Raw genomic sequence first — 26,959 nt, 5'->3', positions numbered from 1 at the left:
TGCCAACCTGGCTCCTCTAAGTCTCCAGACCCTCCCTGGCGTCTCCTACACCTCTCAGGCAGAAACTTAAGCTTAGTGCCAGGGGCCAAAGGAAGCATCCTCTTAAGAAATATGTGACTAGCAGGGCTGACCTGTCCTGAGGAGCAGGAAGTGGCCACCCACCTAACCTTGCTGAGGGTCCAGGAAAGAACGTGAGACCTGGTTCGCTCCCAGGGACCCACCACAGTGCCCCAAACCCTCTGTCAGTCACACCCTGATGGATAAGCAGGTGTCTTGGATCACGTGGCCTGCAAGAAGGAGGTGCCCAGGCTCTACTACAGAGGAGGGAAACCTAAGCCTGAGGACCCAGGGTTGGGGATAAAAGAGACCAGGGCCCCTTCCATTTCTTTCCTCAAGTTTCCAAAAGTGTCCCCAACCAGGTAAGTGTGGTGGCAGACACACACACACACACACACACACACACACACATATATATATATATATATATATGCAGTCTCAGCACCGAGGAAATAGAGGCAGGAACACTAAGAGTCTAGGGTATCCTTGGCTACATGGTGAGTTTGAGGCAGCCTGGGCTACTTGAAACTCTTATTTTATTTTATTTTTTAATTAATTAATTGATTTATTTTTCAAGATAGGGTTTCTCTGTGTAGCCTGGCTATCCTAGAACTTAGGAACTAAAGGAATATACCACCATGCCTGGCTTCAAAATTGTCTTAACAGAAACCACACCCAGACACACCCAGAGGCATGGTGAGCCCATATCTCATCATGTGAGTTACAGTCCAGGCTAGGCAGAAGACCACATTGTAATCTGAGTACAGTTCCCTCTATACTGAGGAGAATGGCCTGTGTAACAACAGAATGTTCTGGAACCTGCACTGGGGGACTTCCAAAGCTAGGTCATCAGAAACATGCTGGCCTCTGTCTTGTTTAGTTGCAGTCATTTCCTTGAGAGACAGCGAGGGCTCAACAGCTCTGAGGTACTGTGACCCACCCAGTGCAACGAGTGTGGCCATGGGATCTAGCCTCCAGCTTCCTGTTCACCTCCTAACTGCAATCCCATGAGGAACCCCAAGCCAGAGCTCACACCCCAACCTCGTCCCCTCTACCCTAACCCATTCTTTTTGTTTGTTTGTTTGTTTGTTTTTTGAGACAGGGTTTCTCTGTGTGGTCTTGGCTGTCCTAGACTCGCTTTGTAGACTCACAGCGATCCGCCTGCCTCTGCCTCCCTGGGATTAAAGGGGTGCACCACCATGCCCGGCTCCCCAACCCATTCTTTTCTTTCTTTTTCTTTTTCTTTTTCTTTTTTTTTTTTTTTGGTTTTCTGAGACAGGGTTTCTCTGTGTAGCCTTGGCTGTCCTGGACTCACTTTGTAGACCAGGCTGGCCTCGAACTCTGCCTCCCGAGTGCTGAGATTAAAGGCGTGCGCCACCACAGCCGGCCCCAACCCATTCTTACCAAGTCCTCCCACATCGCTATGCAGCAGAAGATGCTAGGCATCACTTCCCACGGGCTTAGGCATCTAGGTGGAGGCAATGGCAGCACACACGTGATACGCTCAGAAGAGGCGTGCCCACAGCAATGGGGCCTGAGCAAGACTCCTCCCAACTCTTTCTCTGGCAAAAGCCAGGGCGAGAGGGGAGGAGGAGAAAGAGAAGGCTTGAGCCACATTCTCTCTCTGTCTCTCACCTGTGTGGCCTCAGGAAAGTCACTTGGCAACCCTGAGCCTTACTTTGGTTACCTATAAAAGGGAATGGGAAAGGTCATCCTTGGTTGTACAGCAAGTTCAAGAGCAGCCCGAATGACATGACAAAACAAACAAACAGAACAGGAATCCAGAGAGACTAAGGGACCCAAAATCCTTTCTGAGGGTAGGTCCCCAAAGACCAAAGACCTCTGGCTTGGCCCTATCTGTTCAAGAATCCATAAGCAGCTTTCACACTGCCACGCTGGAGACGAAGCTGCTAACACACAGACCTTTGGGGGTACCAAATGATATCAAACCTTTGTTGGACGAAGCCTGAAATTACAGCATGGTTGACTGGGACCCAGTGGTGAGAAAGGCTAGGGATGACCCTGTGAGGCCATGTCATGCAGACCCCTGCTTAATTGAGGCTCTCAAGGAAAATCCCTTGCGGGGTACTGTAGCCCAGCCTGGAGACTGCTCGCCAACACTCATGGGGCATGGACTGGGTATTGAGACGAATTATTGTAATGCCAGCACTTTAGAGGTGGAGGCAAAGGGAGCAGAGTTCAAGGTCATCCTTGGTTACATTGTGAGTTTAAGGCCATCTTGGGGTACCGGAGATCCTATCTCAAAAGGAAAGGAAGAAAGAGGAGAAAAGGAAGAAGAAAAAAAAAGGGGAAGAAAGAAAAGAAAAGAAAAGCTCTGGGCCGCTCTGAGGAGAAAAGTCCACGTTTTTCGCTCCAACTTTCAGCCGCCTACCTGCCCGCTGCTACCGGAGGCAGAAGCAATCTCTGTCTGCTGAGGGTATTTTGGGGCCATTTGAGGCTGGGGTTCCCAGCTGCTGGGGAAGTCCCTGAATTTCCTGAGCCTCATCAGGACTGGCATCTTGCTCAGCATCCTTTAGGTGACATGATTCCTGTTCCCTTCGAAGGCGGTCCACTGTGCCCACTGCCCTTTCCTAGCTCTGGGGATCCGGTCAACACAACGCTATAGGGCTATAGGGCTAGCGGCTCCAGCCTCAGGCGGGCCCCTAACCCTGGGCCTGTGGACTTGGCCTCCGCAGAGTGCCTAAGCCCCTTCAGTGCCCCTCAGGGGCTGCTGCTCTCAACCTGGGGACTTCCCCTCCTGCTCTTCAAAGCACTTTCACACCTGCTTAGGGGTTCACGAACTGCCTGGGACCTGCTGAAGGCACCAGAGCCTCTGTTCCGAGTCCCAGGAGCAGCCACTTTCCTGGGACCCTAGCCTCTCACCGGCTTCGTAAGATGTAGCCCACCAACTTGCTGTCTGCACGACGCAGCTTTCTCTCCATCTGAGTAGTCATGGCCACAGCCTCTGGCCAGACACTGTCCTCAGTGTCCCCGAGTACTCTGGTTATCCAGACCCCACAGTGTCCTAGGGTAGAGGGACATCATGTTATGACACGGTTAGATCAGCTCGAAAATGACAACACCAAACAGCAGACATGGCCATTTGACCAGAAAGTACAGGGGACTGTGCTAGGTAACCTACAAACGGAGGGTGGGGTGGGGGGTTGGCGGGGGTGGGGGGGTGGGGGTGGGGTGGGAGGGGGGGCTGCCCAGAGAGTGATGGCCCTGGGCTCTGAGTGGGGAGTGTGGTGGGCAGGAACAGAGCTCAAGGGGTTGGGGGTGGGGTGGATCTAAAGGTATTGGGGAGGGGGCGGACCCAGGCTGTGAAGTGCATGGGCAGAGACTCTGACCGCTTTCCTCTTACTCCAAGGGTTAGTTAGCTTCAGACTTGCTAAATGGTCTCAAAAGTAAGATCTTCATGAGATTTCAGAGAGGATTTTGGTGTTGGATGCCTGCAAACTCTCAGCACAGAGTAAGCAGGACAAATGGGCCTTAGAATCCAGGGCTGGTGCCACGTCTTGTTGACTAAAAGCACTTGCATGAACGCCTGATTGTATGGGGGGGATGGGGGGGGCAGTAAAGAAAGCACTGAAGTAGTCACTCTGTGGTATAGGTAAGGGAGGAGGTAAATAGAGAAAATATCCAGAGGCTTCTGGAAGAGTCCAGAGCAGCGGGGGAAAAAAAGCAGATTGGACACGGCCAGGGCTAGCGGGAGAGAGTGGGGCTGGGGCTGGGGGTGGACAAACCACATGGATTATAAAAGGGAGAGCATCTGGGGGGAGGGAGGCTGGTGTGGACTTTGAAATGTATGACACGTGCATTTGAACAGGGACCAAGGGAGCCTGGAGACTGGCATGGGCTTGGGAACGCAACCACAGGTGTATGTTCATGGAACCCGCGTGTCCCTCTGCCAGAGAGAGGAAATGACTCCCTGTGGAGATGCAATTATTTCACACATGTTCCCGAGGGATGCTGGCTCATCCTATAACTGCCAGAAATCCTTCTATAGTCCTCATTCTGAGACCCACGGGCTGTCTGAGACCTACATGCTGATGTCAGAGTCTGATCCTCTGAACCAGGTAAAGAGCCAGATGAGGAGGCACATGTTTGCGAACTCAGAGCTTCTGCAGCAAGATGAGAGGTCTTGGCTCAGCCAGCCTGGCGTGCACAGTCCTCCAGCAGAAAGTGGGGAGACTCTGCCTCACAGCAAGATGGGGAGCACAGAGCCAGCTCCAGAAAGCGGTCCTCTGAATTTCACCCCTTTCCCAAGGCACCTGTGCATCCAGACTCACACACATGTGTCGCCTGTACATGAACATGCACTAAAATAATTAGTTTTTGGGTTGTTTTTTTTTTTGTTTGTTTGTTTTCTTGAGAATAAGAGTCTCCAGAGACCCTTCCCCACCCTAGTCACAGTGAACCTCTGCTAGAATCCATGCTGAACAAAGACCTGGGGACATATATATAGCAGAAGTTACCTGTGTGGAGGGGAGGGGAGAGGGGAGAGACAAAGTTCTATGTCCAAAGTATTATCATTATTATAATTTTGAGTGTATTTGTAATATCCCACAAAGTGGGTGGACCTCAGTTCCCATACTCATTTCCTACTGTGACTTAGTATTCTTAACATTTATAAACACAGTTTAAGGAGGCATTAGTGAATCTATAGTCTATTTTCATTTCCATGTTGGACTGTCGATTTTCTTTCTTTTAAAAAGATTTATTTATTCATGTATTTTATGTATATGAGGGCTCTGTCTTCAAGCACACCAGAAAAGGGCAGCAGATCCCCATTATAAATGGTTGTGAGCCACCCTGTGGTTGCTGGGAATTGAACTCAGGACCTCTGGAAGCACAGTCAAAGTGCTCTTAACCTCTGAGCCGTCTCTCCAGCCCCAGGACTGTTGATTTTCATTGTTTTGCTGGTGAAATTATGGAGCAGCAGGTTATAAACTTTCTGAAAACCTTGTTGTTTTGCTAAGGACTGTCACGGTGCTTTCTGAGAGAGGTTGAACCACACTGAGCAGCACCCATGCCCTCATCTCATCAGCTCTCTGTCATCTGCCCACCCATCACCCATAAAGCCACTTCCTAACCTCTTCTCCAACCCCACCCTCCCACCCACTTCACTTCTCCACCCACCACCCACCCACCCACCCATCCACCCATCTCGTAATTTCTTCATCCATATACCTACCCATCCCTTCATCCTGCGATTCTCCCGACCATTTCCCCTGCAAGATAGGGTTTCTCTGTGTAGCCCTGGCTGTCCTGGACTCACTTTGTAGACCAGGCTGGCCTCGAACTCACAGTGATCCGCCTGCCTCTGCCTCCCGAGTGCTGGGATTAAAGGCGTGCGCCACCGCGACCGGCCTCTCAGCCATTTATCACCCATCCTTTTGTTCTCCATCCTCACATCCAGCCTTCCTTCCATCCATCCACAAACCAATCCATTTGATCTTTCCACTCATCCATCAATCCATCCACCCCTCATGCATCCATCCATTTGTTGTCTGTCCACCCATTCATTTTCCGTGCGCTGATTTATTTTACAGCAAATGTTCACGATGAAGAAACACTCGTTTTCTCTGAACTGTCCTCTCTCTGTCTCTTCCATCTCGGTAAGGCTAAGAGCAGGAAACCAAGAAACCCTTCCAGCCTCACTCTCCCTTGGAGTAGGGATGGGGCTAGGGGCCTCAGGACTCTGTGCACCTCACAAACTCCTGAGTCTTGCATCTTTAGAGCTGAGCTGCCTTCCCAGTTCCTCCACAAATCCGGGGCGGGCCATTCAAAATGCAGGGGAGCCCCCTGCCTGCGTGCGCTGTGGCTAGCCCTGAGTCATCTCTGCACGTGGTGGCCCCTTCTCTGTCTTAGGCTTCCCAAGCAAGCAGATCGCTGCATCACAGGTGGTAAGGCGTGTGGGGGAGCCGGGGGGAGGGAAGAATTAGGGTTGAACCCAAGGAAGGCTCAGCCACATTAGAAGTGATTTCACCGCGAGAGGCACGGACGGGCCGGCAGGTGACCAGGCAGGCGCCGGCAGGTGACCAGGCGCCACAGATTCGGGAAGCCAGGATGAGCGCCCTCCGCGCGGCAATGGGATTGCTGTTCCTGGGGATGCTTCGAGCCTTCCCAAAGGTAAGGGCACGATAGTAGCCCCAGACAATATAGAGCAAGGGGCGGGGGGGGGGGGGGACCGGGTTACCTCTCACCTCATTCCTCCACCCAAAATCGAGTCAGGGGGCTCAAGAGGCAACCGAAATATACAAGTATCCACAGGTGGGTGAGTAACTAAAGGGCAGCTGTAGAGCACCGCCTCTTCTCACTGGCAGGTAGTACACAGCTGGGGATTGTTCATTCATTCACAGTGAATTGAACTCGGAGCAAGAGAAAGCTGTTCCCGTGCCTTTACTGCAGCGCCAGTCAGGGTCTTGGATAGATGAAAAGAAACCGTTGCGCTTCATTCTGACTGGAGGATCTAATAGGACTGCTTGTGCTTCCACAGGCTGGAAGGTCTCAGCAAAGAGAGGAGGGGGTGGATGAGAGCTGAGGTGAGGCCCTGGAGAGCCAAGGGTGTGGGCTCGGGAGCACACCAAGTTAGTGCTGCCTCTGGCTCTGCTGTTGGAAGCACCCTAAATGAGTCTGGGCAAAATGAGTTAGGAAAACTGAAAAGTTCCCAGGGGCCAACGCCACACTGGGCGTTAGGCTGTGGGAAGGAGAGGGGACTCCGAGGAGGCACTCAGATGAGCTACTGTGTGGAAGCCAGGGTTTGCGTGGAGGGAGGGAAAAAAAAAGCACATGGCAGAATGGCAGCTTGGGGGAGGGAAGAGGAAGGGATCACAGCAGGCTGGTATGGGCACGCGGTGTCTCTGCTATGGAGAGGTGCGTGAGGACAGGGGAGGAGAGAGGGTGAGCTGCTGGCAGGCGGGAGAAGGTAAGAAGGGGGCCCTTGCATCTCTAATGGGCAGTTTTACACCTGTCCTACAGAGGGCAGAAGTGAGCAGAGGAATCCCCCCCCCCCCCCCCTCCCCGCCACCTCTCCTCCATGCCCCAGCTCCTCATCTGGGGAAAGGTAAGAGTTTGGAGCAGCGAGGATCCCAGGAGATAAAGAGGAGAGTGTGATGTGAAAGTGTGGAGGCTTGGCTTCTTTTCTCCTACGAAGCGGAAACTTCTTTTGGTCAGAGCAGGACACATTCTCGTGCGCGTGCGCAGGTTAGAGGACAACTCTGAGAATCGGTTCTTTCCTTTGGCCATGTGGGCTCCGGAAATAGAACTCCAGTCATCAGATTTGGCGGCAAGCACCTTTACCCATGGGCTCATCTTACAGGCCCGTGGAGACACTTCTACAGTGAGAGCAAAGAATATACTTGTTAATTTCTGGAACATGCGAAAATACACCAAACGAAAAGTATAAATGCTATGATATAGCTGCTTGTTTTATTTATTTATTTATTTATTTATTTATTTATTTATTTATTTTTTATACCAATACCTTTTAAGCTGTAACTATGTTCCTGATTTACAGCTTCATTTACAGGCTTTTGTAAAATGCGTATCTGTATTTGGATCACTTTTATAGCAATATATAGGGGTTTGTGTTTACTTATTTAATTTTTTGTTTTTGTTTTTGAGATAGGGTTTCTTTGTGTAGCTCTGGCTGCCCTGGAAATAGTTCTGTAGACCAGGTTGATCTCCAGTGTCCGCCTCTGCCTCCCAAGTGCTGGGATTAAGGGTGTACGCAGCCACCTGCTCTCTCATTCACATCCCTGCTGAGGTTCCCACCCTTGTTCTTTTGTTTTTTTTATGAGCTAAGGTCTTCTCACTGTAGTCCTGGTTGGCCTGGAACTGGATTCCGGCCTTGACCAGATACATGTACCTGCCTCTGCCTCTCCAGTGCTGGGAGGGAAGGCGTGCACCACCACGTGGCCCCATCGTTTGTCTTCTGTGTGTTTGTTTGCTGTGTGGGGAGTAAGGGTGGTTTTTCTCTAGAGAAGAGACGAGAGGGCACCAGCGGTTGATACAGCAGGCGTGCATTGGAGTGAAATGACACGCCGTCCAATGTGCTGGGCGACGACGTCCTTTCCCACAACAGGGCAAACCAGTAGCAGCTCCCCACATCCTAACCGGCGTTTGATCTTATCACCCTAGTTTGTGGTCTTGAATGGGGCAGTATCCTTCATATGCTAATTTGCATTTCCCAGTGACTGTAGGCTGAACATCAAACCTCAAGTCTGTGGGCCTTTCATGACAGAACTTGGGGTGTCTGTGGGGGAGGAGCTGCCTGCTCAGCCTGGAGATTCTGGGCCCTCAAGACTTCTTCCACCTTCCCCTTCCAGTTGGTGTTTGAAATCCTATTAAAGCAAAACAGCAGCAGCAGCAGCAGCAGCAGCAGCAGCAGCAGCAGCAGCAGCAACAAACCTCTTTAAAGCTGGGTGTATTGGTGCTCGGCTTTAATCCCAGCACTCAAGAGGCAGAGGGAGGTGAGGCTTTGTGAGTTCAGGGCCAGCTTGGTCTACATTAGCCGGGGCTATGTAGAGAGACCCAGTCTTAAAAACAAAAACAAAAACCAGCCAAACAACCTCCCCACAAAAGAGCCCTCTTTAAAAGAGCTGGGTACTACACTCCTGGAATGCCAGCACTTGGGAGGCTGAGGCAAGGAAGATCAGAAGTCTAAAGGCAGGGCCAACAAGATGGCTTGGCAGGTAAATGCACGTGCCACCAAGCCTGACAAACTGAGTTTAATCCCCAAGACTTGCATGACACGATGGGAGGAGAGGACTGATTTTGGGTGTTGTTCTTTGATCTCCACCTCATGCATGAAAATGTACACATATATGCACATAAACACAAAATAAATAGAATATAATTCTTTAAAATGTTCCAAGGTCTGGGCTACTTTGAAAGTTCCTGTCTTTAAAAAAAATTTTTTTTGGGGGGGAGGTCTGGAATTTCAAATCCTTTTTCCAACTCCTTCTGCTTTTTCTCAACTTTTGTCACTTTGTGACAAGCATGTTTTTTTTGTGTGTGTGTGTGTGTGAGTGTTTTTGTTTTGTTTTGTGTGAAAAAGAGATGCGTCTTGTAATAGTATCCAGGACTCATGTGGTGCAAGCCCAGAGAGACGGAGTTTCCCCAGGTTCCATCCTTTTTTTTCTCCAGACTCCCTGGGATGGTAGAGGGCCCGGCCTTCTGGTGAATTCCATGGGTTTAGAATTCCCCCAACATCTTCCCAGACACGTCCTGCTGTAGTCTGATTTCCCTCCTCCGGCTTTGGCTTAACTTGCTGACGTTCCTGGAGGGGAATTCTCAACAATGACTCTTTGAAACATGCAGCCTCTGGGCCCCCCGCTGGTGAAGCGCGCCCACTCACCCCGCACAGTGAGGCTAGAAGTGGTCCTGCCCAACAGAGGGCAAGAGAGCAAGAGAGCTTTCTAGGAGTCCTGTCGGACAAGTGACTTTCCAGAACCAATCGAATTTGGCCCGGAGGCAGAATTCCATGAGATGCCTCAGAAATGGGAGGATGGGGGGGGGGGGGCGACCAACAAGGGAAGAGGTGCTCCAAACGAGACAGCTGCGGTCCTCCACTGAGATCCATAGGCAGCAAGGGCTCCAAGGCCAAGGCAGGGCTGCCGCATTACTCAGCTTGAAAGCAGTTCTGCTGGGACCCGGACGGCCCTTACTGGAAGTTTCTGCAGCTCCCACTCATATCTGACCCAAGCGTTTCTTGAGTAGATGTGATTCATTTCAAGGTCTGCACACACAGGCATCTGCTGCATCTCAGGGCAGCAGGAAAGTGGGGAGCCCTTGAGGCTGGGGGAGGGGGTCCTCGCACAGAGAGGCCTTAGCCCAGTTTGGGCTTGGGTGGTTCTATTGAGTTGGCTTGGTCTGTCTAAGATCACAGTCTGTAGATTTCCAAGTAGCAGAAGGGGCCTGGCTCGACCTGCAGACCAGATAACCTCTCGAGAACACACCAACTCCTCACACTCCCGCCCTCCAAAGGAAGGGATCTGTGCAAGAGAGATTAGCAGAGGAGCCTGGCCCAGGAAGAGGGCACAGGGAGAAGGTGGCCATGGTGCCCAGTCCAGAGTAGTCAAGGAGGCAGCACTGCAAGGAGGAGTCAGAGGAGGAGCAGTCCAGTTGTGCAGACCTCAGTGGGCTGTGGCCCCAGTGTCACTGGTCAACCCAGTCAGATGCCACATCTGCCTTAAAAACAGAACCCAAGCCGGGCAGTGGTGGCGCACACCTTTAATCCCAGCACTCAGGAGGCAGAGGTAGGCGGATCACTGTGAGTTTGAGGCCAGCCTGGTCTACAAAATGAGTCCAGGACAGTGAAGGCTACACAGAGAAACAAAAGCAAAAAACAAAACAAAAATACAAAACAGAACCCAAGATGGCAGCTGTTCAGAGAGGGGCAGGAAGATGCGGGGTTGTGAGGGATTCTGGCTGTATGTGGGGGCGGGCAGGGAAAAGGCTGAGGAGACACAGCAAGTATTTGGAAGGAACATCGATGCTCTATTTCATCCGAGTTCAGGTGTCAAATGGGGTATTCAAGAGGCTTCGGTTTCTGTTCTAGGCCTCTGGTACCAGAATTCCTGCAGAATTCCTAGCGCTCTCTGGACTAGCACTGAGGGGGCATCAACCCTTTTCACTTAGGCTATGGCCATTTTGTTGGTTTCCTCTCACTGCCGTAATTTGGTGGCCGAGAGTTACACGGGTGTATTATTTAGTGACTCTGGAGGGTGGCAGGCTGAAAGGAGGTCACAGACTGAGCTTCTGTTAGGCTCCAAAGGTCCTTCTTGCTCTTTCCAGTTGCTTCCTCTATCCTCATCTTCTCTAGTTGTTCTGGGTCCCATAGAGGCGAGCTAAACTTACATTAACAATTGAGAACTAACTAGGTTCCTTGGGAATTACACTGAACTTATTTATTTATTTATTTATTTATTTATTTATTTATTTATTTATTTATTATGTAGTGCTGTGGCTGCACGTTACACCTGCAGGCCAGAAGAGGGCATCAGATCACATTATGGATGGTTGTGAGCCACCATGTGGTTGCTGGGAATTGAACCCGGGACCTCTGGAGGAGCAGTCAAGTGCCCTTAACCTCTGAGCCATCTCTCCAGCCCCAACACTGAACTCTTCTAATACCTGACAACTTCCTACCACGATGCTCTTCCTCTTCATCCTCCTTCTCCCCTCCCTGCTGACAGCCTAGACTGCCTGAGAACTCACTGTGTAGCTAAAGTTTACCTTGAGTTCCGAATCCTCCTGTCTCCGCCTCCCAAGTTCTGGGATCACAGGCATGTGTTACTATCCCAATTATTTCTTTATTATTACTGTTACTCATCTGTGCATATGTCTGTGTGAGCATGCGTGCCGCAGTGTGCCTGTGGAGGAGGTGCTTCTCTCTCCTTCCACTCTGTGGGTCCTGCAGCTTAAAGTCATCCGGCTTGGGAGACAATCACCTTCACCTACTGAGGATTTCACCAAGGCAGAGTGGGAGAACCCTAGGGGTTGCGAGGGTGGGTTCTGCCCACTATCATAAGTCCTTACAGCAAAGAGCATAGAGAGAATGTGGAAGAACAGATGTGTGTCTGAGGACTTGGTCCTATGTCACTGGCTTTGCAGATGGAAGCTGTGGCCCGGTAACAAAATACAGGAGGAGGCTGAGTGCCTGAAAGAGGTTTTTATTTGGGTCTGGCTAGATGGAGGTAGTTCAGTGTGTGAAAGTGTTTGTTGCACAAGTCTGATGCCCTGGAGTTTGATCCCAGAACTCATGTAAAAACACCAATGTAAAAGCATACATCTGTAATCCCAGACGAGATGGGAGGAGGTGACAGGGAACAATGTGGCAGAAACAATGAGAGGGAAGGTGGAAGGAGAGAACGTTGTCTTCTGACCTCCACAAGGGCATGGTGGCATGTGTGTGTGTGTGTGTGTGTGTGTGTGTGTGTGTGTATGTCTGTGTGTGCACAGGGCACACACACAAACACACAGAGGCACCATCATCATCATCATCAATATTTTAACTTTTCTAAAAAGAGGTTTATTTGACTCCTGATTATGGGGCATGTAGACAGTGTGGCATCAGCACCCTATGGGCCAGGGACTTATATCTGTAGTTTTAAAGATTCCTATGGTAGGGGCTAGAGAGGTGGCCTGGTAGTTAAGAACACCTGTTATTCTTGCAAAGGACCAGAGTTTGATTCCCCAAACCCACATGGTGGTTCATAGCCATCCACAAAATAACTCAAATTCCAGGGGATCCAATGCCCTCTTGTGATCTCCATGGGCACCAAGCACACATACCACACACGGGCAAAACACTCACACATACAATAAAATAACATGAATACAGAGAGAGAGGGGGGGGGGGAGAGAAAAGAAGAAGAAGAAGAAGGAGAAGGAGAAGGAGAAGGAGAAGGAGAAGAAGAGAGAGAGAGAGAGAGAGAGAGAGAGACAGAGACAGAGACAGAGAGACACAGAGAGACAGAGAGACAGAGAGACAGAGAGCGAGCTTCCTATGGCATCCAGACCCTGTAGTGCAGGCCTGTAATCCCAGCTACTCAGGAGGCTGAGGCAGGCGCATTACAAGTTCAAGTCATGCCTGGGCAACTTAGTGAGACCTTCAAAATAAAAACAGAGAACAAACAGACAGGGATGGGGTGGGGTGGGGATGTAGATCAGTGGCGGAGAGCTTGCTCACCATGCATCAGGCTGTAGGTTCTCCGGCACCATCAAACACAGAGCCAACAAAACAAAGACCGTTCAGGGCTGGAGAGACGGATGAGCTGTTAAAAGGCTAGGCTCACAACCCCAAAACAAGACCTTCCTGGTATCTGTACTGTGGGTGGGATGTGGGGGCAGGGTGAGTAGGAGGGGGACCCTGGGATGGTCAGAGGGTGAGGAAGAGCTGGTCGCTGATGGCAATAAAACTACAGTTTAGGCAGAGGCTGTGACAAGTGGGAACAAAGAGGAAGAAGTCTCATTTCAGAATGCAGACAGTGAGCCGGGCATGATGGCATACAACCTTTAATCCCAGCACTTGGGAGGCAGAGGCAGGTAGATCGCTGTGAGTTCAAGGCCAGCCTGGTCTACAAAGCAAGTCCAGGACAGACAAGGCTACACAGAGAAACCCTGTCTAGAAACACCTCCTCCCCCCAAAAAAGAATGCAACCAGTAGCCAGTATCTGGGGCAGTGGGGGATAGAATTGGGGTTCTTAGGGCATTGGGTGTGGTAGGGTTAGGGATGGGGGTGGGGTGGGGTGGGGGTGGTCTCAGAGCTCTAGGTGCAGCCACAGCACAGCCTAGGCAGCCAGGCCTGTGGATAGGAGCATTGGCAAGAGGGGTTCAAGTCCTGTCTTCGACATTTAGATACAGGGTCTCACAGATCCCAGGTTGGCCTTGAACTCTCGAAATGTTGCCAAGGATGCACTTCCGCTCCCTCTGCCTTCACCTCCCCAGTGTTGGGACTGTGGGTGTGGACCACCACACCTCTAGGTATGGGGTACTGGGGATGGAACACAGACCTCTGTATAGAGACACTTTACCTCAGCCCCAGTCAAGTTTTTTTTTTTTTAAAAACTTTCCAGCATCTCAGTTTCCCCATCTTTAAAATGGGATGAAGCTGGCTTTTCCTGGGGCACTGGTGGGGGGAGAATAAAAACATAGAATTTATAATTCTTTCTTTCCAAGCTGTCTCAAACTTTCTTTTAAACAAACAAACAAACAAACAAACAAAAAACTACATGCAAGACTGTAGGTGCCCTGGAGGCCAGAAGAGGGCATCCTATTCTCTGGAGCTGGAGTCCCAGGCAGGTGAAAGCCGCCTCATGTGGATGCTGGGAAGCAGCAAGTACAGGGAACTGCTGAGCCATCCTCCTCTCCCTTGGAAGCAAATGCAGCTTCTCATTCAGTTGATTCTGTCTGTCTGTCTGTCTGGTGCCTGTTTCCGTCTGTCCGTCTGTCTGTCTGGATGGTGTCTCTAAGTCTGTGTGCAGGCAACACCTCAAGCCTTACAGTGGCTGATAAGTACCTCACGCACGAGGGTGCTGTCACATAGAGGTAAATGTCCCAGAATGCAAGGGGGCCTCACCTCCTCAGTTCTGCACAGCTCTGGCCCCTCTGGGGATTTTGCTTCGACCTAACTTAGTTCCCACAGGTATGGCCCAGACATTCTCTCTCTCTATTGGCTGATACGAGGTGGGACTTTCTAAAAGTAAAATTTACCAGGTCTGCTAGAGATAACCAAACCGACTTGAAAATAGTCCCAGAGATAGGGAGGTTTTGGGGTACTCTTTTCATTCTAGGACAGCCCAGGTAGGGCCACAGCCTCTGGTCCTATAACTCAGCACCCTGTGGATATTTACTTTGCCTTGAGCCTATGGGCAATCCCACCTAAAAGCATCCATCTTTGATCTTTGACTTCCACCTCCCCCCCCCCACTCTACTCTTCCCTTCAGACCTCTCTCTCCTCTCCCACACAAAGGCCAGAGCCCAACTGCTCCATCTCCCCTCTACCCAACGCCCACCTCCACCACCCCCAACCCCCTAAGGGACATCAGAAGTTGACAGGCTGTCTGGGCCCATCTCTAATGGCAGCGGTAGATTCTCACAGCTCAGAGGATAGGACTACCATAAACAGACACAAAGGCTGGTGCCAGCTGGGCAGACGTGGCGCACGCCTTTAATGCCAGCACTTGGGGAGGCAGGTGGATCTCTGTGAATTCAAGGCCAGCCTGGTCTACAAAGTGAGTCCAGGACAGCTGAGGCTACACAGAGAAACCTTGTCTCGAAAAAAAACAAAACAAAAACAAACAAACAAACAAAAAGGCTGGTGCCACCTCTCTGCCAGGGTCCTGGTGGAGGTCAGAGGACAGGTTAGGGTTGGTTCCACCATGTGTGTTGGGGTTCAAGCTCAGTCGGTCAGAATGGGCAGCAAGCAGCACATTTACCCCCCTGAGCCATCTCATTAACAAGACCGTGTTAACTTGATCCTGTATTCTGGGCTCTTCCCAAGCCATGGCATTATAGGCAGTAAAGAATTCTCGCAGAAGGCTGGCTCTGTGGCCTGGGAGCATTCAGGGCGGGCTGTGGGGCTAAGCTGGACCTCCACCTGGTTTCCCCTTATATCTGTAGGAATGACTGGGAGGGGGCCTGTGGCTCAGTCCCTTTGGGAGACTAGGAGAGCTAGCACCTTCCTCCCTCAGCCCCCTTGGCGGCTGCCCCCTTCCTTGAGCATCTCAATGACAAGCTCCCATTGCTTCCCTGGGCAGCAAGAAGATAGCACACCCTGCTGGCAGAAAGTGAACATACACAGAATTTTAGAGAACTGCTCCCACCCTCCTGAGCTTTTGTTACCCTGAAAGCTTATTACTATCCTGATCTTACTGTGTCTGGGGCATGGTGGGACGCATCTAGAATCCAAGCTACCCAGAAAGCTGAGGCCTGAGAGACTTTTGTTCATAGCCAGCCATAACCACCTTGCATGATCTCATGTCAGCAAAGAAAGCAAACAAACAGCCGGCATTATAATTGACCAGTTATTAAATATTGTCCATTAGCGTGTTTTCCTTCCTCACATTCTTAGCAGCCTGTAATTCAGACACTGATTGGTTTGTCTGTTAGTTTAATGGTGCCAGGGCTTAAACTCAAGGCCTCTGCCTCCCAAGAGCTGGATTACGGGTATATGCCAGCGTGTTTGGCTCTGAACTGACATTTTCGTTATTATTTATGTGAGCCAACTGATGTGTGTGCTGGGGTTTTGAACTCTGGTCCTTATCACAGAGCAGTGAGTGCTCTTGGTTGCCCAGTCATCTCTTCAGTATTTGTATTGACATTTAAAGATGGATAAATTGAAGAAAGTCCCTTACTTGGACTCATGATTTTATATGGGTTATGGGGAGGTGTGTTGTCCTTTCTGGTACACTGGGCTTTGTAAGGATAGCCTGTGGCTGAGAAGTGAAAAATGGAGACATGGCAAGGTTCAAATATCCTTGGTTGTTGTTGAGGCAGACAGCAGTGCCTCTCCGGGCTAGGTTTTTTTTATCTGTAAAGCAGGGTTGGCTGAAAGCAGGCCTGATTTGGGGGAGTGATACGCGGCACCACAAACCCCCACTGACCCAGGGTGGCGACATCAGGAAGGCAGGCAGACAGATGGCCCTCAGATGGCCCAGGGCCACAACTCCCTCACTCTTTAACTGTCAGTAAGATGGTGGGGCAGGCCAAGAGGGAAAACCCAGGGCAAGGACATAAAAAACCTTCTCATCCTCTGAGGGCCCCACAGGGCTGAGTGCTGACGGCCCCAGCTAGCTGTACCTCAGATTTCTGTGCACAACCAGGGAGGTGCTGCCTTCAGGGAACTGCAGCTTGTGCTGCCCAGAGGGGTTGGGGTGCTGCCTGAAGGTTTCCAGGAGCCCCCAGTGACTTGTGAAGAAGGAAAAACTGCTTGAAGGAGCCTGTGCAAATGTCTCAGTGTTTGTAGCTGAGGCAGAACCAGGCCTCTCGAATGCGAGGCACTCGCCTTAGCACTGGGCTACAAACTGAGCCCTAAACCTTAGGTTATATTTATCATTTCAAGTTAGTATGGTGTCGTGGTTTCAGAAGTGTCAAAAAATAAAGGTAATTAGCACCCACATACCCACCTTCCAGCCCTACTGAGCTTGGTGTTGCTTTCTCAAGTTTCCATAAATACAACTCCACCTCCATCCCCACCCCCACACACCGGACCCAGGCTGGCCTTGAACTCATATGTAGTCAAGACCGGAGTGATGACTAATCTCTTTTCCTTGACACACCTAGGAAGAGGAAAGCTCAGTGGAGGGGTCATCTCCCATCAGTTTGGCCTGTTGGGCACATAGGTGGGGCACCTTCATGTTGCCCTACTTGATGTGGCAGGGCCAGCTATTGGAGGTGCCATCCCTGGGCAGATAGCTCTTGGCTGTATCAATGAAGGTAGTTGCTGTGATCCGGAGAAGTAAGCCAGGAAGCAGTCCTCCTCCACGGTCTGACTTTCAACAATGGGCTGTAACTCACAAGCCTTATAAACTCGTTCCTCCCCAAGTAGTTTTTGGTCATGGTGTTTAACTTCAGTTTCCTGATCCCCTTGCCTTTACCTCCCACATGCTAGGCTGCCAGGTGGGCACCATAGCACCCAGCTTTGTTTTCCTAAGAGGAATGCAGAGCTGGACAGTCCTAAAGTCCAGTCAGGAAAAATGGCTTCTGCCTCCTTCCCAAATCAAGGAAGTCCTGTAGGCTGCAAGTGGCCACTTCCTGCTTGCCGAGTACTCTTTTAATGCTGGCAAAATGCTGGCAATATCCAAGCCAGTGGCTCTAGCCTTGGTGGCCTAGGGCCAGCTGGGGTGGCTTTGGGCTCTGGGATGTGCCCTGACCACAGTTTGACTTGTCTTCCCAAGTCCAAGTTAACTCAGTCTAGACAATTTCTTTCAGGCGTGCCCAGAGACTCATCTCCTAGGCAATTCTAGACCCTGTCATGTTGAAAACTCAATGTTAACCGTGAGAAAGCCCATCTCACAGCGGGACTTAGGGCTCAAAGAACTCTAGAAAGTGCAAGGGTTTATTCCCAAGAACAAGTGAGGCCAGTATTACTCCTGAGAGAAATGCAAAGAAACCGTACCGTGAGCTGTCACTGCACCCCCCCCCCCAAAAAGCATCATAAAAAAACCAGCATTGCTATCGACAAGCATCAGTAACTGGCATGCATCCTTAAGTGCCAGCAAGGATGCGGGAGAGAAGACAGCCTTACACACTGGTCTACACAGAAGTTCTAAAACATAGGGCCACCTATATAGACCTTGTCTAAAGTAATGATGATGATGGTGATGATGATGATGATGATGATGATGATGACGATGATGGAAGCAGTATTAGCACGGCAACCAAAAGATGAAAACAACCCAGTGCCCGTCTGGACTAAAAGACACATACATTGGCCATATTGCAAGGCCATGGGCATTGGTGACTTTCCAAAAATGCGAATGATTCTCGAAGCTTAATACTGAATTAAAGAGGCTGATTGTAGGGCTGGGGAGTTGGCTCAGTGGGTAAGAATGTGTGCTCCATGAGCATGAGGGTCTATGCCCGGATCCCTAGAACTCCCTTAAAAAGCCAGGTGTGGTCACCAGGCCTGTACCCCAATGCTGTGGGACAAGAAACAGGATTGCTGGGGGCCTGCCGCCTGGCCTCAGGCTCAGCGAGGGACCCTGTCTCAAGGGAATAAGGAGGACAGTGATAGAGCAGGGCACCTGATGTCCTCTGGCTTCCAGGCACATGTCTCTCTCTCTCTCTCTCTCTCTCTCTCTCTCTCTCTCTCTCTCTCACACACACACACACACACACACACACACACACAGATTTTAACAAAGCTGGCTATGGCAGTGAATGCAAGCCAAGTACGGTGATATATAAATGTGTTTGTAGAGTTAAGCACGTTTTTTTTTAAATTTTTGTTTTGAGACAGGATCTCACAATGTAGCCCTGGCTGTCCTGGAACTCAATGCAGACCGGGCTGACCTTGGAGACCCAAAGATCAGCCTGCCTCTGCCTCCTGAGTATAGGGAGTAAAGTGTGTGCCACTGTGCCCAACAAGACCCATTATTTTCTACACACACACACACACACACACACACACACACACACACACACACACACAGTTGCAAAAGGCCAGACTGGGCAGTTTGACCCATGTCAAATTCAAGAGCAGACAGTACTAATCAGTGGAGAGGATTTAAGAGCAGGCAGAACTAATTAATGGACAGGACACAGAGGTGGGTTAATGGTTTGTTTCATCAGGGGGGATCTGATCTGAATATGCTGGGTGTGGGCAAGGTCCTGCCTACATCCTGGGATCTGGGCACTTTTCCATCTAGGTGTGCAGGACTTCAACCTGTATGATAAACTTTGTACCAGACGTTTTTATTGCTGCACTTGTCCCAGAGACAGAGTAGGAGGCATGTCAGTCCCCTGGAGGGGTACATCAGGTGGGACCAGCTGCAGCCATGGCTGATGGCTTGAAGGTAGCTAAAAGAACTGGCTGGTGAGCTGGGTGTGGTGGCGCGTGCCTTTAATCCCAGCACTTGGGAGGTAGAGGCAGGTGGATCGCTTTGAGTTCGAGGCTAGCCTGGTCTACAAAGCGAGTCCAGGACAGCCAAGGCTACACAGAGAAACCTTGTCTCGAAAAACAAAAAACAAACAAAAAAAGAACTGGCTGGTGTGTGTCTGTGTGTGTGTGTGTGTGTGTGTGTGTGTGTGTGTGTGTGTGTGTGTGTCTGTGAGCAGAGGTTGGCATGGAGACTCCTGGGCATTCCACTTGCATTTAATGTGCCATTAGCCCCAGGAGGAGATGTGGAGTCAGAAATTCTTTTTTTTAATCTCTATGACAGCAGGTCTCAGGCTGGCCTTGGCAGTGAGTGGACACCAGGTTGGGAGGGGATGAGGATGGAAGTCTGGCCTTGTCTCACCAGCTTCTCTGACCCTCTAGGATCGCCCACTCAAGACCGCCTGTTCTGGAGACCCCAGCTACTACCCCGGGGAGGCTGCCGGGAGCTGCTGTCACCGGTGCCCCTCAGGTGAGTGGGATACTGACGGCAGCGGGTAGACTCCTTGTGCGACTCCATGGGGGAATTGGTGAAAAAGTGGGGTTTGGGGAGGACGTCATAGAAGCCAGCAAGACACGGTTGGGGAAAGGTTTACAAAGGGCCATCCCTAATGTCACAGGGTCTGGGGAAAGGCAAGGCTGCCTGCTGGACAGGCTAGGTCGGCCCTCCCTGAGGTTTTGATGTTGCCTACCCAGGGCTCTAGTTAGGAGCACTCCGGCTGACACTCTGACCTCCTTTGTCTCAGCCACTAGTCACTCACTGCTATCTGAATCAAGGAAGAAAAAAAAAAAAGATAAAAAGAAGATGACATGACTGGTCCTAGGTCTGGTGGAGGAGAAAGTTTATTGTATATTTAAAAAGGGAGCGCATAGTCAGAGACAGGGACATCTGGGAGAGTCCAGAGAGGACATGACCCTGAGCCATGTGCAGAAACGGGGAGAGGGTAGGAGAGGAGAGAGGGGAACCAGGTATAGCAGGCAAGAGGGCAAAAGGTTTAAAAAAAAAAGGGGGGGGCAGGTCACCAAAATGGCTGGATTATATAGGGAAGAGCCTCAGCGGGAAGGGCAGCCCACCTTCTGGGCTGAAGAGTTGGGGTGAGGGGTGGGGGACAGAAGATGGAGTATGCCAGTCATACCTTTGCATCAACTGAGGGATGCTGGGAGAACCTGGCAGCCAGGGCTGCTTTGATATGTCAGGCACCTCAGCCGTTTGTCCCAGGGGTTGAGACAGTATTCTCCCGCCTTAAGTTTTCACACTGCTTTCTTTGCAAATGAGGCTGTTGGGGTTCAGCAAGTTAAGTGACCCAGAATCTCAACCAGCCAGCACCCCACTATGATCAACTGTCGTTTCTGGAGCTCGAAAGCCCTTAGTAGTTCATTTCCTTCTTTCCTCTCCCCCATCCCTTGCTCCCCCTTATATATTTTTTTCTTTTTATGTGTCTGAGTATTTTGCCTGCCTGTATGTATGTATGTATGTATGTATGTATGTATGTATGCATGTATGTATGTTTGTGTACTACATGCATGGAGGTCTTCCAAAGATTAGAAGAAGGTGTTGGATTTCCCTGGAACTGGAGTTGCAGACGGTTATGAGCAGCCATGTGAGCGCTGGGACTTGAATCCTCAAGAGTAGCAACTGCTCTTAACCACCGAGCTGTATCACTGGCCGGTTCTTGTCCTTGTTGTCTTCGCTGTTTTTCCTTTAAGTTTGCAATGGAGTCTCGATGGCCCACTTGGATCTTGAACCTGCTGTCCTCCTCTCTCGGCATCTGCAGGCACACGCCACCTCCCCCAGCCCTTTGCAGTTCCTGTCTGCTCCAAGCCAGGTTTGAGCCAGGCCGCAACTTTCTGGGGGGAACAGAGCTTACCTAACTACTGCTGGCTTCCTGGAATGCTCACCCACCCCAGCACAGCACTGTTCTAGAAGAATGTCAGGAAATCCTTCTGGAACAATCTTCAGGCTTGAAGAGTAGAGAAGGGTTCTGAGGCATTTTGGTCCCCTGCGAATAGGGTCAAAAGTCCCAAGCACTGTGTGGGGGCCGTTGGTGGCTTGGGGTGTGAGGTGCAGCTGTAGCATTGGTCTCTGAGCTCCAGGGATAAATGTCCATTTGGAAGACATTAGCTATGACAGTTGAGGGTGGGAGGAAGTCTCTGTCAGTGGCGCAGTGTAGCTGCCCCCTTTTAGGACAGCATCAGAGGTAGGTCACTGCGTCTGGAGGGTTTCCTGTGGGTGGGGAATAGTAGGGCCCATGTACCCACTACTGGCACAGTGTCTGGAGGTGGGGACAGGGAGTACAGTACGAGGTCATGGGGGATGTGGCTGGGGCTGGGTAACAATTCTTGGACAACTGCTCTTAGGCCTGTGTTCTCTGAACGCCCCATGAGATGGGACTCCAGCCTTGCATAGGCTACCAGAGCAAGCATTTGAGAAAGAATTTAGTAATATCTATTCCTGTGGGGCTGGAGAGATGGCTCCGTGCTTAAGAGCACTTCCTGCTCGTCCAGAGGACCCAGGTGCAGTTCCCAACACTCATTACCAAAATTAATTTTTTAATTTTTTTTTCTGACAAGAGTTTCTCTATGTAGCTTCTGGTGTCCTGGAACTCTTTGTAGACCAGGCTGGCCTCAAACTTACAGAGATCACCCTGCCTCTGTCTCCCATTTAAAGTGGCCACCGGGCGGGCATGGTGGTGCAGGACTTTAATCCCAGCACTCCGGAGGCAGAGGCAGGCAGATCGATATGAGTTCGAGGCCAGCCCGGTCTACAAAGCGAGCCCAGGACAGCCAAGGCTACACAGAAAGACTCTGTCTTGAAAACCAAAATAATAATAATAATAATAATAATAATAATAATAATAATAATAATAATAATAATAATAATTGGCCACCGAGAATTTAAATGTTCCTGTGACGAGTCTTTCATGACAACTTGACAGGGTCCCATGTAGTCTAGGCTGGCTTTGAGCTTTGTGTGCAGAGGAGGCTGGCCTTCAACTCCTGCTACTCTGACCTCTGCCTCCTGAGTGCTGGCATTAATTCCAAGCCTGTGCCACCATACCCAGCCTCTCGTGGGTCCCTCCACTCCCCTCCTGGTCTCCCCAATGCAGCTCACTCCTGTGTGGGCTTCTGCAGGCCATTACTTTGCCCTCCTGGTTAGAAACAGGAGGACCCACCATGGTCAAAGTTTTGGCCCACTTACGTTTCTGTCAAGGCCTCATCCTGGCTTGCAGTGTGACTTGCCCACCTTCCTACAGAGGCCCACCCATCCCGTGGGTTTAGGGCTCCTTTCTCCTTGCTGAGCTTCTAAACCTCTGTCTCCAGATATTTACACTGAAGCTAAGGGTTTCGCTATGACTTGGGGCCCACACTATGAATTCTGGTCCACGGCACTCTCCTCCCCCTCCCCCCCCTCATCTCTTCCCTCCATCCACCCATCCTTCAGTCCAACAGCAAGCTTAGTGGCTGCTTTTGGAAGGGGGTCACGTCTTCCGGCTCCTTCTCCTGGCTTCAGGTCTCTAGTGCTTTGCTTTCTGCGTGTCTCCTTCACCCCTGGGTGTCCCTTTTCTGCCATCGCAACCCTGCCGCAGCTCTGGGACCCCACCTCTAGGAACCCTCCTGTGCTACAAGAGACTTGGCTCCCTCACTTCTCGTCTCGGCGTTTTCATCCCTCTCTGCCCACGGTGAGGTGTGGCCACTGCGCTGTGACATTCGGTAGCCACAGTTCCAGCCACAGAGAGAAAGACAGGAGCTTGTGAATGTGACCTCCTGGTCTTAGGCCTTTCTCCACAGAACAGCAGGGACTTACAAAGTGGGCCTGCTCTCTCCTCCCACAGCCCCTAGACCCAGTGCTGAAGGTAGGTGAGCGCCTCAGGCCGGTGTGGTGGGCGGGGCATTTTGCTGGAGTTTTATTGACCCTGTGCTTCCGGGCAAGCCACAGAGGAAAACCAAAAAAACCCCTTCTTCCTTGTTTTGGGGAAATTTCTGACATTTTGCCCGCCCACTCAAATCAGCGCTCAGCTGTGTTGGCACGATTTGCAGGCGGGTGGGCTGGCAGAGAAAGGAAGTCGAGAGGTCTTTCCTCATTAGGAAAGGTGCCTTTCGACACTCCTGACTGCCACTTCCCCGTTCTCTGTTTACAAACCCTTGGTGACAAGCTCATTGCCTGCCTCATAAAATGGCCAACAGTACTCACCGATGGAGCAGGCCACTACAATGAAGGCCTGGCCCTTTACCCACATTAGCGCTTCAACTCCAAAGGGACTAAGAGGGGGAATTTCGACATGGCCCACAGCCACCTTCCAGTAAGCTCAGCATGGGCTAAAATAGAGCCCTGAGCCCTTCTCCTTGGCCTTCTCCTTTCCTTGGGTTTCTGGACCCCAGACCTTGTAGACGGTGGGGATGGCGAAGGGCCTGGCATCCCTCCAGCATCTACTCAGGATCCGGGGAACATGGGCTCGCCAAATATGAGCCAGACCTTGCCACAGGTGACTCAGTGGTGGCTGGAAAGAGACAGCCGTCCTGGAGAGTCCGGCAGAATTTTAGGCAATTTAGAAAGTGGGAATATGGCAGCAAGGCCGGCTCTTTCAACCAGAAACTCAGTGACAGAGCTAGAACATTCAGCGGGAAAATCCTCAGTGATGGAGCGTAGTGGCTGTGGTCACGTGCCGGTGCTGAGCCAATCAAAGTGGTGAGAAAGATGGCGTGGTCTGATTGGTTTGTTGGAGTCACATGTCTATTCTGAGTGGGATGATGGATAAAGTGACGTGTTCTGATTGGCCCGGCTGGGTCGTGTGCTTACTCTGTGACCAAGCTGTGGGAAACATACCCGAACAAAACATGGCCGACTCTGGTAGAGCAGACAGCATCCCTTGTAGCTATTGGGGTTGGCCATTCCACATTTATCTCTTGTCTTGGCGTCATCGTTTTGCGTCTCCTATCCTCAAAGAATGAGAGGAAGATTGCTGGGTGATTTCCAGGGCCAGTCAGCTCTGGTCAGGATCATCATGGCCTGGACTCCCCACGGCCCCCCCAGTTCCTTCAGAGAATCAGGACCTCTGCTGAGAATGACAAGCCAGCACTCAGCCTGTGCTTGCTGACTGACCCTCACTGGTCCCTCACTGCCCCTTTACTCCTTCCACCGTAGGAGAAACAGAAATCATAGTGTTAGTGTGGATGAGGTCATTGCCATTATCCAGGGCCACACAGGTTGTCAGGAATGCCAGATTCAGGCCTTCTCCATACCTGGGTCCTACAACCGTGGGTTAAAGGAGAGATGGGTGGGGTTTAGGTATGAGAGCTGGAAGACGGAAGGCCAGCTCATTACCAAGGTGACCTAGCCTAGAACCTCTCTGCTGCTCTCCCCAGGGTTGTCTCCAACGCAGCCGTGCCCTCAGGGTCCCGCCCACTGCAAGAAGCAATGTGCTCCCGACTACTACGTGAACGAGCATGGATACTGCACAGCCTGCGTGACCTGTTTGCAAGGTAAGGAACCTGTTCTCTCTCCCGGGCACACGTCTTGGAGGGGGAACCTGAGAGGCAGGAAGTATCAGGATTTGGTCCTCTGAGTGCCTCAGTTTACCTTTCTGGAGAGACCTAGTGTGTTCCCTGGAGGCAGAATTCAACATCCTCACAACGGCACTAGGGAGGACTCTTCTCTCAGGCCGTTTCTATAGCGAGGCATCTGAGGGCTCACGGTGTGAATGGCCTTCCTGGAGTACCGGAAGTTGGTGAGTGGTAGAAGCCGCGTGAGCCGGTGGCCGGGCATCAAGAGCTGCATCCCTTCGTGCTTCCAAGAGGCTTCTTGAAAGAGGTTCCTCTTATATTAATCGCTTGTGTTTAGTGATGGGTCTGGTGTTTTCTTTTGGTTTTGTGTGAGTTTGTGGGGGTGGTTAGGTTGAAAGATGTGTTGAGATTTTTTTCCCTCAAAACCTAATAATGATCATATTTTAAAAAAAAACAACGTTTTTAGTGTCTTTGAAAAAAAAAATGTCTATTTTGAGAGCCGGGTGTGATGGCGCACGCCTTTGATCCCAGCACTCGGGAGGCAGAGGCAGGCTGATCGATGTGAGTTTGAGGCCAGCCTGGTCTATTACACAGAGAAACCCTGTCTCAAAAAAAAAAAAAGTCTATTTTGTTTACTGAATGCAAAAAATGATTTAAAGATTGTATTTTATTCCTACTTCCGTGTCCATCCGTCTATCTTTTTGCTTTCACGTCCTGAGTTCTGGGATCACAGGTGTACACTGCCTTGCCTGATTTATTCAATACTGGGGATGCTATGCAGGGCTATGAACACACCAGGCAAACAGTGCTCTTAGCCACTGAGCTCTCTCTCCAGCCCCCCACCCCACCCCACCCTCATCTTTTTAAATGTGGATTCTGGAAACGAAACTCAGGACCTTAAGCTTGCACAGCAAGTTTACCCTCTCGGCTGTCTCCCTCAGAAGCGACTACTCCAACAAGGAATGAGCTAATGTGGGCATGGTGTTGCCAAGTTCACCCCATACCCCGCTTCAGCTGGGGTGCCCATGGCGTGGGATTTGGCAATGGGCACTCTATGTCTCGGCCCAGGACGGAGTGAACTTCCTTAAACTTCTCATGCTCCTGGACTTTATCCTTCCCTCCTCCTCACCATGGCAACCACTGATGGCTCTCCTGCCTCTGCAGCTGGAACCTCATCTTTTGCAGGAAGCCCATGGAATCACAGTATAAAGTCTTTCTAGAACGGCTTGTCACACAGTGACACATACATCAGTTCTCTCCATAGCCTGGGACATTATTTTATATATATATATATGTTCATGTATGCACACATGAATGTTGCATGTGTATGTTGAGGCAGAGGCTGATGTCATGGGTCTGGCTCAATCCCTCTCCAGCTTACTTTTTGAGACAGAGACTCTCACAGAACTTGGAGCTCGCTGGTTCAGCCTTAGGAGTCCTATCGTTTCTGCCACGGACATGTGGGGTCCTGCTCAGTTCAGTGTTTTACATAGGTGCCGGGGATCTGAACTCGGGACCTTATGCTCACAGAACAAGCACTTTACCCACTAAGCCACCTCCTGAGCCCCACATTTGTTTGTAACCTCCATAGTAGTCTGCAGGGATATGGGCTGGAGACAAAGGCCACCCTCATGCTGCCCTCTCGTACACCTCAGGGGATATGAGGAGAGGCCCAGAGTGCCAGCTGGCTAGCCTGACAGAGGGTCATGTGGCATCTTACTGCGTTCCCTCTTCCCTTCCATGACCCTCTCTGTGTCCCTCAGGCCTCGTGGAGAAGGTTCCGTGTTCCGGGAACTCTTCTCGCGTCTGTGAGTGTCAGCCCGGCACCTACTGCTTTACACCAGCCGTCAATTCCTGTGCCCGCTGCTTTCCACACTCCCGCTGTTCTGGGGGGAAGGTGGTCAAGTTCCCAGGTGAGTGTCCCCACCCGCAGCTGCTTCTGTACCTGCCATGGGCACCCTCCCCCCCGTCCCCCAGCCCCTACCACTGTGGAACAGACAGCTCGAAGCTTCTCTCCCCATGCCGCCGTGCCCTGTCCAACACGCGGGGCTTCTGTTGCTCACTTCTCACGTATGTCTGTGTCCTATAAGAGACGCTCTCTTGGCTGAGGCCCAGGCCTGGCTAGAGGAGGTCATAGGCCCATCTGAAGTTTGAGGTCTGAGAGGATTCTCTGATGGCCCACAAACAAGTAGGAAAGCCTCAAGCCTGTGCCTGGGAGTTTCCTGACAAATTAAGAGTGGATTTCCTTGTTTTCAAGTTGGGTATTACGTGGGAAAGGTACTGAGACACTGG

At 50.9% G+C, this 26,959-nt stretch overlaps 1 protein-coding gene across 1 annotated transcript in view; it reads left to right on the top strand.

Moving 5' to 3' along the window:
- The first annotated feature begins 6,066 nt into the window (after positions 1-6,066).
- TNFRSF8 (TNF receptor superfamily member 8) overlaps positions 6,067-26,959 on the top strand; it is a 47,759-nt gene continuing 26,866 nt past the window's right edge. The window contains exons 1-4 of the mRNA XM_084786852.1: positions 6,067-6,192; positions 19,550-19,637; positions 24,530-24,646; positions 26,431-26,580. Of these exons, the coding sequence (XP_084642978.1) occupies positions 6,130-6,192; positions 19,550-19,637; positions 24,530-24,646; positions 26,431-26,580 (418 nt within the window). The 5' untranslated portion in view covers positions 6,067-6,129. The remainder of the gene's footprint in view (positions 6,193-19,549; positions 19,638-24,529; positions 24,647-26,430; positions 26,581-26,959) is intronic.

Source organism: Acomys minous, assembly GCF_964271855.1.
Source record: "Acomys minous genome assembly, chromosome: 6".
Taxonomy (NCBI): domain Eukaryota; kingdom Metazoa; phylum Chordata; class Mammalia; order Rodentia; family Muridae; genus Acomys; species Acomys minous.
Note: the sequence above shows the minus strand (reverse complement) of the source record. Positions and strands in the feature narration are given on the sequence as shown.